Below are 18,329 nucleotides of genomic sequence, written 5' to 3' on the forward strand. Positions count from 1 at the left end.
GTTTGGTCGTTTTATTTTGCCAATGGCTCTGGGAGGAAATCAATGTTGTTGTTTTTTTTAAAAGAATACTGTGTGTGTGTGTGTGTGTGTGTGTGTGTGTGTGTGTGTGTGTGTGTGTGTGTGTGTGTGTGTGTGTATTTGCACTGCTCTCTAGGCATATGTCAGTAAGGAAGAGGAAGATGCCTATCTGTGAGCAGTATGTGGATGTGGATGTAGAGACCAGCGGTGGAAGCCACATATCAGCAGAAACACAAGAGAGCAGGGGCATACAAAGAAATCATGTGAGAGACAGACGGAGAGAGAAAGGCGACGTTAGAAGCGATGTCTGGGCTGAGATGAGGTCAGACGTGGTCAGACTGAAGCCTAGTGTTTCATGACCACAGGCTATAGTGACCCATTAACAAACCTGAACCTGTAAAGCTCAGTAACCCTCCCCCATTGGAAACTGCTGGTCATGCACACACGTATGCCCTGTTTGTGTCCATATAAATAACATAATGTAAAAATATGCTAAGATGTTTTGAGCCTATTAGCAGACTACTAATAGTCTCAACAGTTAATTTGTTTATAAGAGAACACTTCTGTTTCTATCTTGTTTTACTTGGCAGATAAACTGGAGCTATTTACCCCCTAGCTTTTGTATGCTTTTGTACCTTAGAGACATACATTCCCCAGAAGACACTGCATTTAGTCAGAGCTGTGGTGATTCATTTGGCATTTCATGTATAATCATTTATCCAGAGTTTATCATTATTATTCATGATTGGGGTTTTAGGTCTGTCGCTGTTCCCTCTTTCAACCAAGAGATGGTTACATACTAAAAACTGTTGTTTGAATGCTCAGTATTCTTGGCCTCGAGGCTGTGTGTGGGCACTAAAGGCATTCCACTAACACACGCGCACACATACACACACACACACGCGTGCGCGCACACACATAACCAGACAGACAGACAGACACACATATGCATACACTCACCCTCAGTATGTTTCTACTGACAGCATTTTTCCAAAGCAAGGTGGCAGGAAGATTAAAACGAGGCCTGCACTTACTCGAGTGTTCTGGAGAAACAGCTGGAGGAATCATTTTTTTAAACGTCAGCTCGAGATGTTACGCTGCCTTACATGAACACACAGAGGTGGGGTCAAGGGGAAAGAAAAGAAAACATGCCAGGATGGCACCCACTCACATTTGGTGCTTTTCACATCAACACCCTGTATTTTTAGACGATGCGTTTGACATATGTGTTTTCTTTTTGTTAGCATGCTGTCTTCTAAAAGTTTTTGTTGTAACAAACTATAAAAATGTTAGATCCTGTAACTCAGTAATACTGTCTGGCATAAATACAGAAAGCTGCACCCTTGTACGGGCTAAATGTGTATGTATGTACATTGTAAAAGATATGAAATGATAAGTGGCCACACAGCAAGAAGCACAAGTGATTAAAGTTACCCTGTGTACACAAGTGCCAACAAAAACAATCTAGCTACTACCATTAGCCCACGCAGTAAGCCAGCTAGCAATAGCAACATATGCTGAACAAATTCATGATACGAGTAACAGCAAGTTAGCTAAGGTTGCCATGCCATTAACTAATGAAAACAGACATGTACCATTATGTAGCCATCAGGTTACTTAAACATTGAGGAGAAGAATAGTCAGTTCCAAGTCAAGATGAAGCACTCTACTGGTATTGGCTCCATGGTCAAACTGGGAAAGAAATTCAGCCTTGGACTTACCTGCTGGGACCAGGCCACACGAACGACACTGACAGAGTCAGTAAAATCTTTATGGATGTTTTGATGGTCCACCGACTGACCGGGATTTGAGCCGGTTGTCCCCATGGCCAGTCCGCCTGTTCTCTGGTCTTATCTCTTGCTTTGTCAGTGGCCTTTTTATATGAAAATGTGGTTTCTGCTGCGTACTGCACAGTGCCACATCAAGTGTATTCGGTCCCTTTGTGCTTATACACATGGTCAGGACCAACAGGTTAACAAGGAAGGGACTCACATGCACTCAAATGCATGCGACGCGGTCTCGGATACCAAACCAAAGAACAGAGAAGCTCAGATTACGACACTCACAGAGCGGGGTGTGGCTTCGTTATCTACTCAGGACGCCTTTGCTCCACTATATCTTTACATAGAAAATAGCTGTTTGCTGCTATGTTATTGTTTAAAATCTCGTTTACAGAACCTTTAACACCGCAACATAATTAGCAAGAGTCTGTGGAAGTTCAGAAATAAAAGCATATGTGCAGCAGTTGCAAAATAACAGCAGCAGCGTATACTAAGAATAAAAATGAATGAAGAATGTGTAGTACACTACTCGGTTTGGTTTGCTGCAAGGTTTGGCATTGTGGGAAGAGACTGTTTGCACACAAACACACACACACACACACACAGAGCCTCTTTGTTGGTCTTTGCCGGGCAGAATGCCATTGGTCGAAACCAGCACAGTGGGCAGCTCCCGCCCACAGGCAGCAGCGAGTACACGGAGCGAGCGGTGGGTGGGCTGAAGGTCAGACGGGCCCTGGACACACTGGCATTGTTCTTTCTATCTTTTTCTGTCTGTTTTTAACTCACTCCATGACCTGTGACTTTAAGAGCATATGTCTGTGCGTGTGCCGGCACAAACACACAGAGATTTACTTAAGTGAGACTCTAGAGGCACAAGAAAACTAAGTACTCAAGTCGATGTCGGCTGAATGTGTTTTAAAGCGACAGAATGCTTATAATCGGTGTGTGTGTGTGTGTTTGTGCTTGACTCTGGCATGTTATTAGTGTGAGTCAGCACAGAGGAGGCCCGGCCAGCTCTCTAAGAAGTGCGGCTCTGTTGAATGTCGGAGTGGGAGGAGATGAGCAAAAGGTCTTCTGTGACATTCAGAGATGCATGATGTCTTCCCCTCAGCTGTTACACACTAGATTCCCCGAACCACTGACTGTACTCTCTCCTCCTGGAAGCTGAGCAATTTTAACTCAACGAAACATGTGTAACGGAAGCCACAACATGAACTCTGAATGAAATGCATAACCTCATTGAGTGTGACTTTGTAAAGCAAGTCATTTGTAGTCAAACTGTACTTTATTTGTATCCAGCTCGCTGACCTTTGTGTCTTGTTCTTTGTGTCTCTCCCACCTATCCCTGTAAAGGGCAGCCACTTTGTGACAGCGGAGCTTTTATTTTCCCTCTAAGAAAGTGATAGCACCCACCGCAGAAGCAGGTCGGAGGGAGGTTGCTGAAAATTTCCCCAGAGATGCTGAGTGTTCAAATTATTTGAACCTTGACCCAGTTTGTAGTTGGCCTTTTCAAGTGCTTCCTCTCGGAGCGTTGTGTTTTTGTCTGAATGCATGAACAAAGATGCAGAGGGGAAATTCATTTTGTGTGCCCCAGTTTCCAGAACTGCATTAATTAGTGTTGGAAATTAATTCTGCAATACATGACACGAGGCCAACTAGCAAATGTAAGACTGAGATCCTGCCCAGTGTGCATTGTGACGTCAGGTAGCATTAATGGGTTTTAGTTAGATCAAAGCTTACTGAAGTTATGTTTAGCAAAAGATATGAAATTATGTTTGACAGCACCAAATACCAGCTGTATACTGTGTTCCCCACCTTTGCCCCTCTGGAAACTGAGTACAGTACAGAAAGCTTCATAGTAAGCATGAATTTGGTGATTTGCAAGTCAAAAGACGTCTGAATATCTGCGTTCAAAGTGGGCTAAAAAATTTGGTTTAAAAGTGAGCGATATTTAAACATCTAGGTTCCACACCATTGTATCAACTGCATTTCAATGACTCGCATCCTAACTGTGTTTGAAATATGGTCGTTGAGATAGTGAAACAGTGTCTGTAGCTAACCTAGATTTTCAGTTTTCAATCATTTAGCACAGTTTTTAATAAGACAGCAAGACATGTGTTGACCTGCAATTTGGACCTAAATCAGCCGGCTGATATGAACATAGTGCAGTAACGAGGAATATCAGCACAGGAATGCTAAACTGTTTAGATGTCATTTAGATTCATCCATTGACAAGTTGATTTTTTTAACTGTAAAAAGTCCAGCTCTGAATGTATCAGACTGAAAAAAAATCAGAGGTCTGTACCACATGTGAGATCATATATAAATGCAAACTGTCTCAACAGAAACATCGAGAAGTTTGAAAGAGTGTAAAGGATACTAATGTAACGTTTGGTCCTCTCCCATGACAGATGGTCATTTCACGGGGACCCCTCCTTCATATGGTTACGATGCCGACCGTGCGGAAGAGCAGCGGAGGCACCACGACATCCTGCCGTACATCGATGACTCGCCGTCATCTTCACCGCACCTCAGCTCCAAGAGCCGCAGCAGTCGGGACACCCTCTCCTCGGGATCGTTGGAGTCCTCCAAGTCGGTCAGTATGCTCTCCCACTGTCTCTTGGCTGATGTTAATTTAGGAAAGTAGATTCTGAACTGGAAAATAGTCATCTACACTAAATCCAATTCAAGTGGCCAAATTTCCTCAACAGGAAATCTTCCCCTTCCTGTGGGTGATGCAGCAACTGAGCAGCAGATATTGACTAAAGAGAAACCAAGGCTCTGATCTAATTTATATCAATATATTGATTTTATTAGTGTGAGATACAAACCATTAATCCCACATGAATACACAATTCTACAAACACGGTTGGTATCACTGTTCAATGGCTAATACTTTGACCTCAATACAGTCTAGGAAGTGGGGTAATCTATTCTTACAGCAATCCTGCTCCATCAAAAGCTGTCAATTGATGAGAAATCAAATCTGCCATTTGAGAGGATTGATAAGGGACAATATTTCCTGCCTCATAACCACGGAAGCAGTCATCCGGCAAAGAAACTCATCCCCCTTAAGAGTCTGGCTTTTTCTCATCCATGGTATTAGGCAGAATTACCTATCACCTCAATCACTGCCTTCATCCTCTTACCCTCCCTCCTTCCCTCGTTCTTGTCTGCAGAGGGAAAACCAGTGATCTATGACGTCTGGTGCTTTTCATGGGTTACCATGGGGAGGACACACACATGCACATCTGCCTGCAAACACACACACACACACACACACACACACACACGCACAACCCCAGAGTCAGCAAAGATGAATATGAGCATGAATCTATTTTAAGCTACATGTACATATTTGTTCTATTGATTATTATGTTTTTTCTATTTATCATATATTGTACACGTTTTCTGTGTATTATATATACATTTTTCATTTGTCATTCACATTTACATCTAATTTTCTGCACCACAGAATTTGTAGGTAGCAAATGAACATGCTACAGCCATACGTTTGATTAGAATAGATGGGTATCGTGGGAGAATGTAATAAGCTAATACTGCCTCTCTCCGCTGCGCCCTTGGTGGAAGTAATCACATCAGTGGTCATGGTGCAGTATCACTTACTCTGCCCCCTCAGTCTTTGCCCACTGTCTGAGCAGACGAGCGAGAGCGCCTGTCAATCTGATTGATGGCTTGAATCTGCCAATAAATGGTGATTCCCTTGACTGCACCCGACCTTTGACCTTTTAGCTTGGAACTCTCACTGATTTTAATTATACACATGCATGTACACGCACATACACACACACACACACACACACACACACACACACACACACACACACACACACACACACCATGTAATTTCTGCCTGAGTTTGCACAAACCAGTTTCTTCTCATATGTACAAGTGCACACATGTGTCTTTTTCCTCTCAGAGCAGAATGATATATTTATTGTAGAAGAGATTGAAGAGGATTTTACTGAGTAAACATGTTTAGAGGCAGAAACCTTGAGCAAACCTGGCGCTGTAGGTGTGTGTGTGTGTGTGTGTGTGTGTGTGTTAGAGTTGGCAGTGGCAGTGTCTGATGGTCAGTTAAATATATTAAACAGCCATACAACAATTAATCCATCAACAAATTCTCCAAGCAGCCAGACAGGCTTTCAATAACTGCCAAGAAAATGGAGTTACCATCGCCCTTGATATGTCCTTGGACAGCCTCTTTTCAGACAGCATCCCAGTCTAATTGATGAGTCAGAGCCCAGATAGACTCTGATTGGCTCAGCGGGAGCTGATGGTTTTATGATGTCAATGTGATGAGTCATCACCACCAGCGATACTGCTGATCTAATTCTCCACAGTGGATCCTGTTCTCTGATCATGTGGCTCTTCCCTGCACTGGAGAGGGAAAAGGGGGGTGGCACTGATCAGAAGTCAGCCACTGACGTATGACAACTGTGCACATCACACTGAGCACATCTTTCACAAGCACTACTTTTTAATCAATTAAGGTACAAGACCTACTTGAGAAACCTCTTTACTGTTCTTCCTCCCCAAGTTAAACAGGATTCCTCTGTTCTTCCTCCTTCCACATTTTGTGGATTTATTAGATAGCCCCAGAATTCCCCCTAATTCATGAATCCTTTTCTCTGCTCCTGGTGAACCCCACTGTAGATGAAAACAACTAAATCCACCTAGTTTTCTTTGCCCCTTCATCCTGTGCGACATCAAACCTTGAGGCCACAACCTCAGGGAGAGGTAATTTCTTTTCCTCCTCAGACAGCACTGAATTTCAGTGGATTAGGAGGCTTGGAAAGACTGAAATCTACCTTGTTATAATCTGTCACATCTGTAATAAACTTTTACTGCTTGCACATCTTGTTTTGTTGTAATTAAAATCATGCAGCATCACAAGCATCGTATCTGGAAAACCCCAGTAGACACCAACTCTGTCACCGTCTATCACATCAGGCTGAAGAGCAGTTTAAATACCCAGAAGTAATGTTGCATTTAAAAAAAAAAAAAAAAACCTGTCTTCCTCCTGTAGCGCAGGATAATTCTGAAACCGCTCCATTACATAGCAGACATGCGGCGATAGGAAGCAATCTCATTAGGCATCTCAGAGAGCGAGGGATGGCAGGACAAGATGCTAAACAGATTAGAATATGAAAAATGAAAATTGAAAAGGGTTAATAAAGTGTGGAACGGGGCATGCACCGACGCTCACTTCTATCCTCTCCAACCTTGGCTCTGAGTGTTTATGTGAGCTGACAGTCTCCTGCGCTCCATGGGAAAAGAGAGAGGGGCAGAGATGGAGAATAATGTTATTACAGTTGCTGCGGCTCAGGTTCTATCTGAGCCTCCTGAGCTACATCGGGCCGCTCGTCAAATAAAACACTGTTTGTATTGATCCTCCTGTATCTCCTGCGAACATTATCCATGCATAAACAAATCAGAAGCAAAATCAGACTTTCCAAATCATGTTAGGTAGAGCCACTGCTAGAGGGGGTGCTGTGTGTGTGTGTGTGAGGTGGTAGAGTGTAAGTGTGGGGATTGAAATGTTAAATATTAGCTTTTGTTGACTATACTGGATGTGAAAACATAGACACACAAGCCTAAATACAAACCCAGCAGGGAGAACGTGTTTTATTTTTACTTTTTTCATTACCAAAAAAAAAAAAAAAATGCAAGCAGACACCCCTTTAGTCTGAACCAAGAGATGGGCTCATTAGCTGCCACGGCGATGAATAAAAGATGATATGTCTGGAGATGTGGGTACTTCCTAGGGGAGTCGTCTGGGGTCTGAAAGGATGAATACACACTTTAAGACTCCCGTCTCCTCTCAGCTAGTTCAGTAACATGTGGCTGGATGTTAAAGTTTCCTTCTCTCTTTTTTGATACTTCAAATGGACCCTCATGTTTCTCATGTTCTTTTACCAGCTGGTGAAGTCACATAGCTCATGCTGATACTTGTAGCTCGGCGAGGACTTTCATTCATTTTTCATTTATTCACAAACATTCATGGGGCTCCGTTGCTGCCCCAGGCTTTCCCTTTTAAGTCAGTGGAGACAGACCAATTCAAAGCCACTGCAATTCACCATAACACGTTTAAGAGCAATCGTAAATCATAGATATATCACTTATTTACTTCCAGTACCCTTTTATTTGCTCTCTTAATTTACAAAGAGAAAACTTTTTTGCTTTGGGTGTCTTACAGTCTGTACATAATGAGCAATTAAAGCTTTTTCAGGGGAATGTTATATACAGCACAGATCCCCAGACAGTCTGTGTGATGCATAATACATGTCTGTCAGAATCAATTCCTTTATCCTTCACCTAAAAAAGAAAAGACAAAGGAAAGAAAAAGCAAATGAGAGACTATATTCAGTGTACAGTAGAGGCATAAACTCTTAAAGATGAGGCAGTCAGATGAAGAAGGAGGAGAATTTGCATTGTACTTTAAAGCCACGGTTACACCCCCTTTGAATCGTGGTCACACCTGTGTGGTTTACATCTGAGTTCACTTTATTATGCAGCCTGGTCAGACCAGCACAGAGCTGCCGTCATGAAGGACTGATGTTCATTGAACTGAAACCACCGCTGTTTTTAATTGTTCACTATCCAAATTTTATGATGTGCAGGATTTGTTTGTTGCTTTTAAATAGTGTTTTTGGCTAACAGGCGAACCAATCATTTGGCACCGCAGTAACTGTGCTGATAATGGACTCCTCGATAATAGAGGCCATAATAATCCTGGACCGTTTCATAATATTCTGGGCTATAACAGTCCCCTGAGGTGCGTGCTAGCATCTGCTTATGCAGTGGCCATGGAAACAGGTTTCAGGCCCATTTACCCCTTCACTTACAGTAAATGAATGCATGTACACCCACTCAGTACTCACAGCACATGCTCAAATGCAACTCACAAGAAGAGCTGCATTTGAGCTCTTCTTGTGAGTTGTTTTAGGATACATATTTCTAAAATGCTTGACCTCTGCAGGGTAGATATGTTGTAGAATGACAAGTGGGTTGACACACAGAGACGTGAAATGGTGCAATTTTAATAACTTTAAAGTTTTAAGTCATTTAATAAGCTAAAATTCCAAACATGAGGATTTACTACTTCTATTTTTGGTTATTGTTAATTTGGACAAAACAAGCACATTGATGACATCACCTTTGGCTATGGGAAATTGTAATGTGAATTATTCACTTTTTTCTAACATTTGCAGACAAACAATTGAACAATTAATCTGAGAAATGATAATTAGGTTCAAATGTTTCTAACTCTGTCTTAAAATGACCTGAAACCTCATGTCAGCTGTGATTTCCCTCAGCTGCAATTACATTCCTGCACAGAACGAGGACCCTAGATTTTGTCCCCTGTCTCCTCCATCCTAATGGCGTTGAGAACAACTCTCATTATGGCCCGGACGGTCGACCATGATGGTTTCATTGCACATATAGGGATGTAGGTAGATACTTTTTTTTTTTTTTAAAGAGTGAACTCATCCTTTAAAAGATTAACATTAAAAATTAAGAAATACATAAAATATACACAAAAAAACAATAAAATACACACACATCCTTCAGTTCACATCCTTTCTCTAGCTCTGATCTTCACTACTCAACAGATTTTCTGTCCTCTTGTACAGGCACACACTCATCCACACAAACACACCTATGACCTCAGTGTCTCACTAAAGTCGAAGAAGCCAGGTAGCTTAAGTCCAGCCGGCTGAATCAGCTGAAGTCATAGCAGCCAGACCCAAATGTGCTTTCCTCCTGACCATTTTGCCCTCCTCGTGCACTCAGTCTCAGCGTTCCTTTAGCCTCTGTCTCACCAGGAACCAGTGTGATTGCTGCGTGGTGTGTAAGATTTATGTACAGAGTATCTACCCAGAAGACATGACAGCTCCTGATAGGAATTTCATTCAGAAGGGACATTTCTGGGTCCACTTCTCTGTCTGCGATACACTCCTCTCACCATTTTCCCTGCCTCACACTTATCTGTTGTTCTAGCTTTCATATCTATCTTATTTCTCTGTCCTTCTTTGCATTTTTCCCAGCTACAGAGGCAGAGAAACAAGTTTTGATGTCACTGGGATGAAACAAGTTTTACATAGAACTTTGTTTTTTCTGTCTCTCTACCTTGTAGATGGTCGCATATAGACAAAATGTACCTTGTATCTTTGTCTCTTCTTCGTCATGTCTGCCCTCTTTCCACTCTTTGTCCTCTCTTAATTACCCTGGATCTGCCTCGTCTTCTTCATGTCTCCATCTCCTCTTCTCTTCTCCTCTTCTTTCTTAGTCTCACCCTTCCTTCCTGTTTTCTCTCCCTTTCCCCCTCCTCTTAGCTTCAGGAACCGGATGCTTGAACATACTAACCTGGGCTCAGTGCACTCGCGCACACACACACACACACACACACTCTCACACACACACACACATTTATAAGCCAACCTTGCTCCCATGGGAGACCCTGCCCGTTTGAGTTATTTCAAAGTTCGTGGTTAAACAAGACAGCCCGAGGAATCTCTCTGTCTCTCTGTTTTCTTTCATGTCCGTACTGCTCAGTGAGCTTTGACTGGGCTGACGGGAACGGGGGAGGCAACCTGGAGACGATTACTAGAAAGTGCAATTGTTGCTGTTTGATTTTCCAGACTGTAGCGTTCACAAACAGCAAACCTGCAGGAGTTTTAAGCTCGACCAGGAACCCTTCAATTTGAGATTTACAAACAAGTCATATTATAGGTCCTTTAATCAGCTGATATAAGGACTAATATCATGCTTTGAATATTCTTCATGCCCCAGACACAAAAGAATCAAATTGTATGCCTTCCAATGTGAAAAGAGGTGACAAATGTAAGTTAAAAGTGGCAGGTGCGTACAGGATTGGATTACGTTGTGTGCATAATATTGTACTTCTGGACATTATTGTAACCTCATATAAATGTCTGCCTCTGTGTGTGTTTGTTACAGACTGAATGTGACCTGGAAAAAGGTTTGGAGATGAGGAAGTGGGTCCTGTCTGGGATCTTGGCCACTGAAGAAACATACCTCAGTCATCTGGAGGCACTGCTGCTGGTAAGAGCACGCACACACACACACACACACACACACACACAATAAATAATATACAGTAGAATCATATTAGGTGTCCCATTCACTCATTTGGTGCCACTAGAGGCATCTGCAAACATAAATGGATCACAGTAACAAGATCCATGAGATGACAGAAATTTGTCAACCTCCAGTGATTTTTGTCATACTGTTAACCTGGGTAACCATTATCCTGAGTCTTATTAGGCCTGTGTGAGCAATCTTTCAAATAAATATCACACACCATTAAAGAGAGACTATGTAACACTGGCTGAACAGCAGCCGCTATGGCCACAAGTGGAAATAAATGATAATGGCACGTTAAATTTCCCTTATTTCCAATGAATTTCTCAAGTCGGTGGCTTTAAAGATGCTCTTATACTTAATATTATACTAACAATGGATTAAATGACTGGGTGTAATATCATAGCAACAGACCTGCAGAGAATTATCACCCTACTATGCAGTTCCCTTCATCTCTATGGCGTATATTAGCATCTTTTAGCTAATTATTTTTGTTTCCATGGCTCGCAACTGTACTGTTTGTTGTTGTGTGTCTGCTAGATGTGTACAGACGCAACTGTTTTGCTAACACGTTCACTACAGAACCATTGAATTTACATTGAATCAATGTTAAATTAATGTAACATGCTAAAAATAGTGGCACAACCAGACAAGAGGCATAAAGACACTAAACTAACTGTAAGTAAATATTAAGTAAGTAAGTAAACTTTGGATATACCAAAGTTTGCTAACATTAGCTAACAGTATAGCCACCATTATGCTACTGGTCATACCAGAACAAGTCAGGCTGTGGCAGTAAAGTTGCATGGTGTGTTGCTGTTTATGAGTTAAACTTGCTAGCTAAACTTTTCACCTGTAAAGAAAAGCTGAACATGCAGCCTGTTAGGGCATGTACAAGATGCAGATGTAACCTTGCAAATACTGTAATTCTGTACTTAGATCCTCTGTCAGTCAGAACAGTGTAGTTGTGTACTATAATTTAAAGCATTCACATGTGTCATAAAATTCTCTACATGCCTAAGTACCTCTTATTTGGCAGCTAATGTGTGTTTTTCTTAGTCAGACATGATCAAAAGTACCTGACTTTACAAATACAGAACAGATTTCGAAGCCTATAAAAGGGACACATCTTTTTTTTTTTTTCCAATTTACGAATTTCATTAAACATTGAGTTGACTCAAAGACACGCTGCACCACATGGTTCCCCCCTGTCGTCTCCATCGTTTATTCCTCTCAGCCCATGAAGCCTCTAAAGGCTGCAGCTACAACGTCGCAGCCCGTCCTCACTGTGGCCCAGATAGAAACCATCTTCTTCAAAGTGCCTGAGCTCTATGAGATCCACAAGGAGTTCTACGACGGACTTTTGCCCCGCGTTCAGCAGTGGAGCCACCACCAGAGAGTCGGGGACCTCTTCCAGAAACTGGTGAGGAAAAGGAAAGAGATGAGTTGTATTGTTTGTGTGTGTGTGTACCCATAGCAGTAGAAACATGTAACTGCCTGATGGTAACCCTTATCAGAGTGACAAAACTGGGCACCCAAAAAAAGCTGACATTCTGGGTACTACAGCTACATTTTCTGACTTGTGGACGCAGATCCGAAGTAAACCTACTGTGATAGAGTGACATTATTCACAGTAATGTCACTTCTTGAATCAGGAGGCTTTCAGAGGCAGAATCTGCCAGCATAATTCAATAAACCAATAACAAAAATGTAGATTTGATTTTTGCAGTGATGCTCTTCTTTATCATTTCAAATTTGGACAAATTGAATCTGAATTGTCTCTTTCTTCCTATTTCCGCCTCAACAGCCGCTTGCTCACTCTCCCTCTGCCCTCCAGTGGTTTCTGCCAAAGATGTGAGGGCCAAATGTACACTGGGTCTATTTAATCATTTTCACAATGGGTCAATTAACCTACAATGAATCATTTGTATAATTCTCTCTGAAACACTGCTCCTCTCCCAATAGTGTCTCCCTCACTCTCCCCCTTACCTCTCTATCCCTCTCTCTCTCTGTCTCTTTCCCCATCAGATTCACTTGTGCTGGAACACACACATACACACATGCACACGTGTACACACACACACACACACACACAGAGAGGGAGGTGCAGGCGTGTTTCACAATGCCGCCTTTCTGCCTCAGGCAGCTGAGGCCATCACTGCACTGTGTGCTTTGTGTCTCGAAGAAGCTGCTATAAATAGGAGCTTCTCTCTTTTGCTCACTCACTCACTCATTCACTCACTCACTCACACACACACACACACACGCTCTCTCTCTCTTATTAAATTATCTCAGGAGCCTCCCTTTGGGGCTCACCTAAGAAATGAGGATTTAATTTGTATTTTTTTCTATCAAGGAGGCACAAACCAAAATTCAGTTTTTATCAGATACTTTGTTTAGCAGCTCGTTTGTAACCCCCCCCCCCCCCAAAAAAAAAAAAACTGCTCCCCGCTCACATTAGCCCATCGAACAACAACCCCACACTCAGCTCCTGCTGATGTGGGTAATAAATAAATACTGAGCAGAGTCATAGACCATTACGTCAGCCTGACAAAGACAGCGTTTTTTTTTTCATAGTATATTTACACTTTTTCTGTCAACTTCAACAATCTGGCTGTCTTTGTTGCTCAAAGCTACACACACACACACACGCATTTATACTGTACATACACACTAATGCATTCACACACACACACACTGGTTCCGTCCCATTCACTCACTCCAGACAGTAGTTAATAAAAGTCAGGAGGAGAAGACGCTGAGCCTACAAAAAAAAAAGGGAAAATGCTACATGACAGCCGTTCCGTTAGGAGGTGGAGAGGGAGGGAGAAGAGATTAGATGGGAGTAGAGGAGGTGATACAGACAAGGAATGGGGGTGGGGGGGTTTGAGAGAGTCGAATATGGGTAGGCGAGTAGATTTAGGCTGCTGCGACTCTGATAGAGCTGTCTCGCCATGACTCTGAAATCTGTGCGGGGAGCAGACGGGCTTAGGAGTCATAAAACATCAGAACAAGGAAGGCGCGAGACAGAGAGAAAAGAGGAAGAGGCAAAGCGTCAGTGACAGGTTATGAGCATGAGTGTCAGAGAGAAGTGTTTGAAGGCTGAAAATAGGGCTAAATCACACTTGTGCTTCTGCTCCTCATGAACACACTCTTCATACACAGCGGCAAAGGGAAGGTTTTTTTTTTTGGTTTTTTTTTACCGTGACGACAGACAGGCTGATAAACTGGCTTTGAATGTTGCTCCTGAGAGAAGGAGGAGCACCAAAAGAGCCTGATTCTGTGCATTTATAGACGAAGAAGAAAAACCTCTTGATCCTTCGTTTGGCCTCACGCAGCCAACCTACAGACTGATCAGTGAACACATTTGTAGTGTGTGTGTGTGTATAGTGTATAGTGAGTGTATTCAGCGTGTGTTGGAGGATACGTGACACCTGCTTGTCTGTCCTTCTTTGTGTAGGGCAAAAAGATGAATACTTGGATTATCTGAGCAGACTATGCTGTAGGGTCGTGCATCAGGTTCGTCAGATTTCACTGCAATTCTGTAACAAAATGTGTTTTTGACTAAATCCAGAGAACGACCTGCACCATGCAGATGCCAAGACATGTGACATTTTGTATCAGCAGAACCTGTTTTTAGTTGTTACTCCCAGGGATTAAGAGTTTAAGGGCTGTTTTTTTTTTAATAAAATCTCAGTGAGTGCTTTCCAGGCAGAAACTTCATAATGACAACCAAGTATGTGAGAATGAATATGTGTTAGCACTCCCTTACAAACCAGGCGGCTAAATCCAGCCTTCTCGTATAAAGGCCATAGTCCGTCATGAGGCTGTTTCCTTAATGTTGTTTTCCACTGTGGATTACACACATAGTCTCGCGCAGGACAAATCCCGAACGGAGAAATCCAAACACCCAAGCAGTTTCTTTTCATCACCCAAAGCCATTTTCTGCTATGATACTGTAACCGCAGCCGAACACTCGGTAAGCCTTCATGCCGTTGTGTGTGGCTCTGTGGAGGTGGCTGGCAGACATTCGGGCTCTCTCTTCTCTCCACAGTCAAACTGTCACGCTCTGAATGGCCTCCGCTGCGGTGCAGATTGTGTGGCCCAGGGCAGGACACAGGATTGCAGGATTGTGAAAATTGCTTTACTCCTCGCCTCCCACCACCTTACTTCTTCCTGGGTTGTGGATGTATGTGCAAAACACAATAGGTCCATTTTGGAACAGTTTTGTTGCCTGAAATTCATCAGCCAGTATTTTTAAAAACACAGATTCAGGACAGTAATTTGTTACCAAAGGAGGCGCACATTTCCATTGTGCGTTTGTTGTTTTGTTTTTTTTTTCATGATGGATCGTGGCGTGTAGTCTCACAGCTGTGGCTACTTTTTGGACTTTTTTCAGATCCACCACACATACACACTGCCAGTTTATCTGCCAGCGATGACGTGCAAACGATGTTTAGAAAACTTGTGACTTCACATTCCTGCCTCAACTCCCCCTCCCACTGACGCCAAAGATCAGGTCGGGTCATGAAGGTTCATGGTCATGCCTAAAAATAGGTTGTAAGAGAATGAATGAGCTCCGTATGAGATAGTTTTAGTAACAGTTATTGGCTTACACTTGTAGTACACCACTGCTTTTCACGTGATGTTTATGATAATAATAATAATAATAATAATCCTTATTTATTGAGCACTTCTCAATAACCATGTTACAAAGTGTTTCACACAAGGCAACAATTTTAATATCAACAACAATAAGAGAGAATAGACATTACACTGGATTACATCAACATTTAGATAAGATGAAACAAAATCCAGTGTAACAAAATGAAATTAAGGACTGCGTCTGATTGTCTTGACCGCTCACGCTTGTTTCCCCATTGGACTTTGAGATCTCAGCAATTACTGTGGTGAGTAATGTTATCGTAATAGATACAAATGACGGCCAGAACTACAGGACTCTGGAAAGAACAAAAAGAATTTGAGCCCTACATTGGTTCATATTGGGCTAAAAGGGCTGACGGATAGTTGTAAGTTCGGTCACAATGAGCTTTAAAGGTTCAATGCGCTCATATATTCATCCCACTCAGGTGAGAGTTACTGAGGCATTTGCTATTCTTTTCAGAGGTGTGTGTACATTACACACAAAGCCCGTCTCCACTGTACTCTCTCCTCCTTTGGTTTTTGTTCAGGAGAATTGACTGTCCTTTTGTTTGCCGTGGAGATGGATCGCAGCGCTGGCAGGCAGCGTTTGCCGGATTTTTATTCAGCTGTACAGCTTCCTAAACGTGCTTTCATAGCCTCCGTTACACCAATCATTAATTACTCGCCCCAGCACAGTGCAGGTCTCCCCGGTTGCTGTGGCAACGGGCCTGGCTGCAAGGAGCACAGTTGTAACACGCTGTTGTTGTGACCGTGATCCGTGTCTCTCTGTTGCTGGTGGTTTCGTTGAATTGTCTGCAGGTCATTTACCGTCTAAAGCTCTCGTCTCTGTTATGAAATTTCAAGGATGATTCATCTCACTTTAGCAGTTTCGTGTTTGTTTGTTTTTTACACTGAGAAAGTCAAGGTGGACGTCATACTGTCTGTTGTAAAGATTTGTCTATTTGTGATACTACTGTTCCTCACTATTGATCTCCAGCATTGTCACAGTTAAACTCTTTTCTTAAAAACCGAAGCTTTGTGTGTATGTTTCTTTGTTGCGTTTACGTGTCAATAAAGCTTGACAATGCACAAAGATGTGCAGGCTGGTCTCCTTATCACTTGTTTTTAGATATTTTTAGAAAACAATATTTCATATTAAGTTTAGAGCAACATTTGAGTTGCAGTTGGCGTGTGCAGTGAAGGGATGAAGTGGAGGAAGTAGTGAAGAGGGACCGTGTGTCTGAGTTTCTCGCTGAAAGACCTACTTTCATTGCTTTTAGTGTCTTTACAATGAGCTGTTGTGTCTGAACACGTGGGCAATGCTGTTTGCCGGCTATTTATTCCTCCTACAATATAGAAGCTGACTCTGACTGTAATTAATAGAGTGATGCACAAGTTTGCTGTCAAACTTCTTTGTTTTCTACGTTAACATCACATCCCTCCCCTCTTTCTTCCTCTTGCTCTCCACCAGGCCAGCCAGCTGGGAGTTTACCGAGCATTTGTGGACAACTACGAGCTGGCTGTGGAGACGGCGGAGAAGTGCTGCCAGGCCAACACGCAGTTTGCTGAAATCTCTGAGGTAAGCAGGGGAAAGCGAAAATAACAAGGAAAACAATAAGGATACCAAGCAGGGATAGTAATATGTCTTTTTATTGAAAGCTTTACTGTGAATGTGGGGAAAGGATTGGGACGAAAAGAGAACAGTTACTCAGTGATTAAATCTGTGATCTCTGAGTTACGGGATCATTTTACCACCGTGTTAAATCAGTCAGTCAGACACTTAACCCCTGCATACCAGCAAATTATCCAATTGAGTTTCACAACTTGTTCTTTTTCCTTTGATGTATGGAGCGATGCTGTGTCTAATTAAGATAAAAGTAAGTCACTGTTCAGTTCAGCATTTATCACAGGAGGAAATTTACACCATCTTTACTCTAAAGTGTTTGTTAAACTCTAGTATTTCTTGCCTATATTCCACAAGATGATTATCTGGTTGGTGATCTTTTGATTTATGCGTCGCCAAAGAGATATTAACATTTGTGTAATGCGCACAAAGCAAACGTCTACTGTGTTATTACTCTAAAAGTCACCAAGTAATGTAGCTCAGTAGCCCTCTGACGTGGAAGAGGTGGTTCTGCATTTGTAAAGGAAAGGCAGTCGCACAGAAACGACAAAAAAAGATGACTTACTTAACAACATAGTATTAAATTATGTGTTATTAAGGAAAGGAGCAGTTTTTGAACCCTGTTGTATAGAAAGAGTCTCTTTTACAGCTGCTTTTAGTTTGTACCTGATGTACTGTACTCGCAAAACGCTCTCCCATTATTCACCCACGCAGCTTTTATCATTTCCCTGCACTTAAATTTGAATGTTCTGCTGAATATTTCTATACAAAGGCAGCCGGTGTCAATTTTGTGTGTGTGTGTGTTTGTGTGTGTGCTCATGCGTACAATATTGCTTGTCTGTTACACATGTTTGTACATCAATTAAATGGAACAATACAGAGGACGGTGGCTGGAGTTTTCTGTCGTATTTGGCCCTTAGAGCTCTCATTCTCGTTCTCATGTCTGACCAGAAAAATATGAGCTCAGTATCACCTACACAGACTCTAGATGAGGCTTGACAGCGTAATAAATTCGTAAATTTACCTAATCCCTAAACACAAGTTTCCAACAGCTGCGATGGCTCAGAACAATATCTTTTATCGTGGACAAACTAGATTTGAAAACACTGACTCTCATGCCTCAAATCTAGTTT

General features: G+C 42.2%; 1 protein-coding gene across 1 annotated transcript in view; it reads left to right on the plus strand.

The window, feature by feature from the left end:
* bcr (BCR activator of RhoGEF and GTPase) overlaps nt 1–18,329 on the plus strand; it is an 86,065-nt gene that overhangs the window by 43,005 nt on the left and 24,731 nt on the right. The window contains exons 2-5 of the mRNA XM_056403905.1: nt 4,211–4,395; nt 10,785–10,889; nt 12,166–12,351; nt 17,044–17,151. Of these exons, the coding sequence (XP_056259880.1) occupies nt 4,211–4,395; nt 10,785–10,889; nt 12,166–12,351; nt 17,044–17,151 (584 nt within the window). The remainder of the gene's footprint in view (nt 1–4,210; nt 4,396–10,784; nt 10,890–12,165; nt 12,352–17,043; nt 17,152–18,329) is intronic.

This window comes from Seriola aureovittata, chromosome 18, assembly GCF_021018895.1.
Source record: "Seriola aureovittata isolate HTS-2021-v1 ecotype China chromosome 18, ASM2101889v1, whole genome shotgun sequence".
Classification (NCBI taxonomy): Eukaryota; Metazoa; Chordata; class Actinopteri; order Carangiformes; family Carangidae; genus Seriola; species Seriola aureovittata.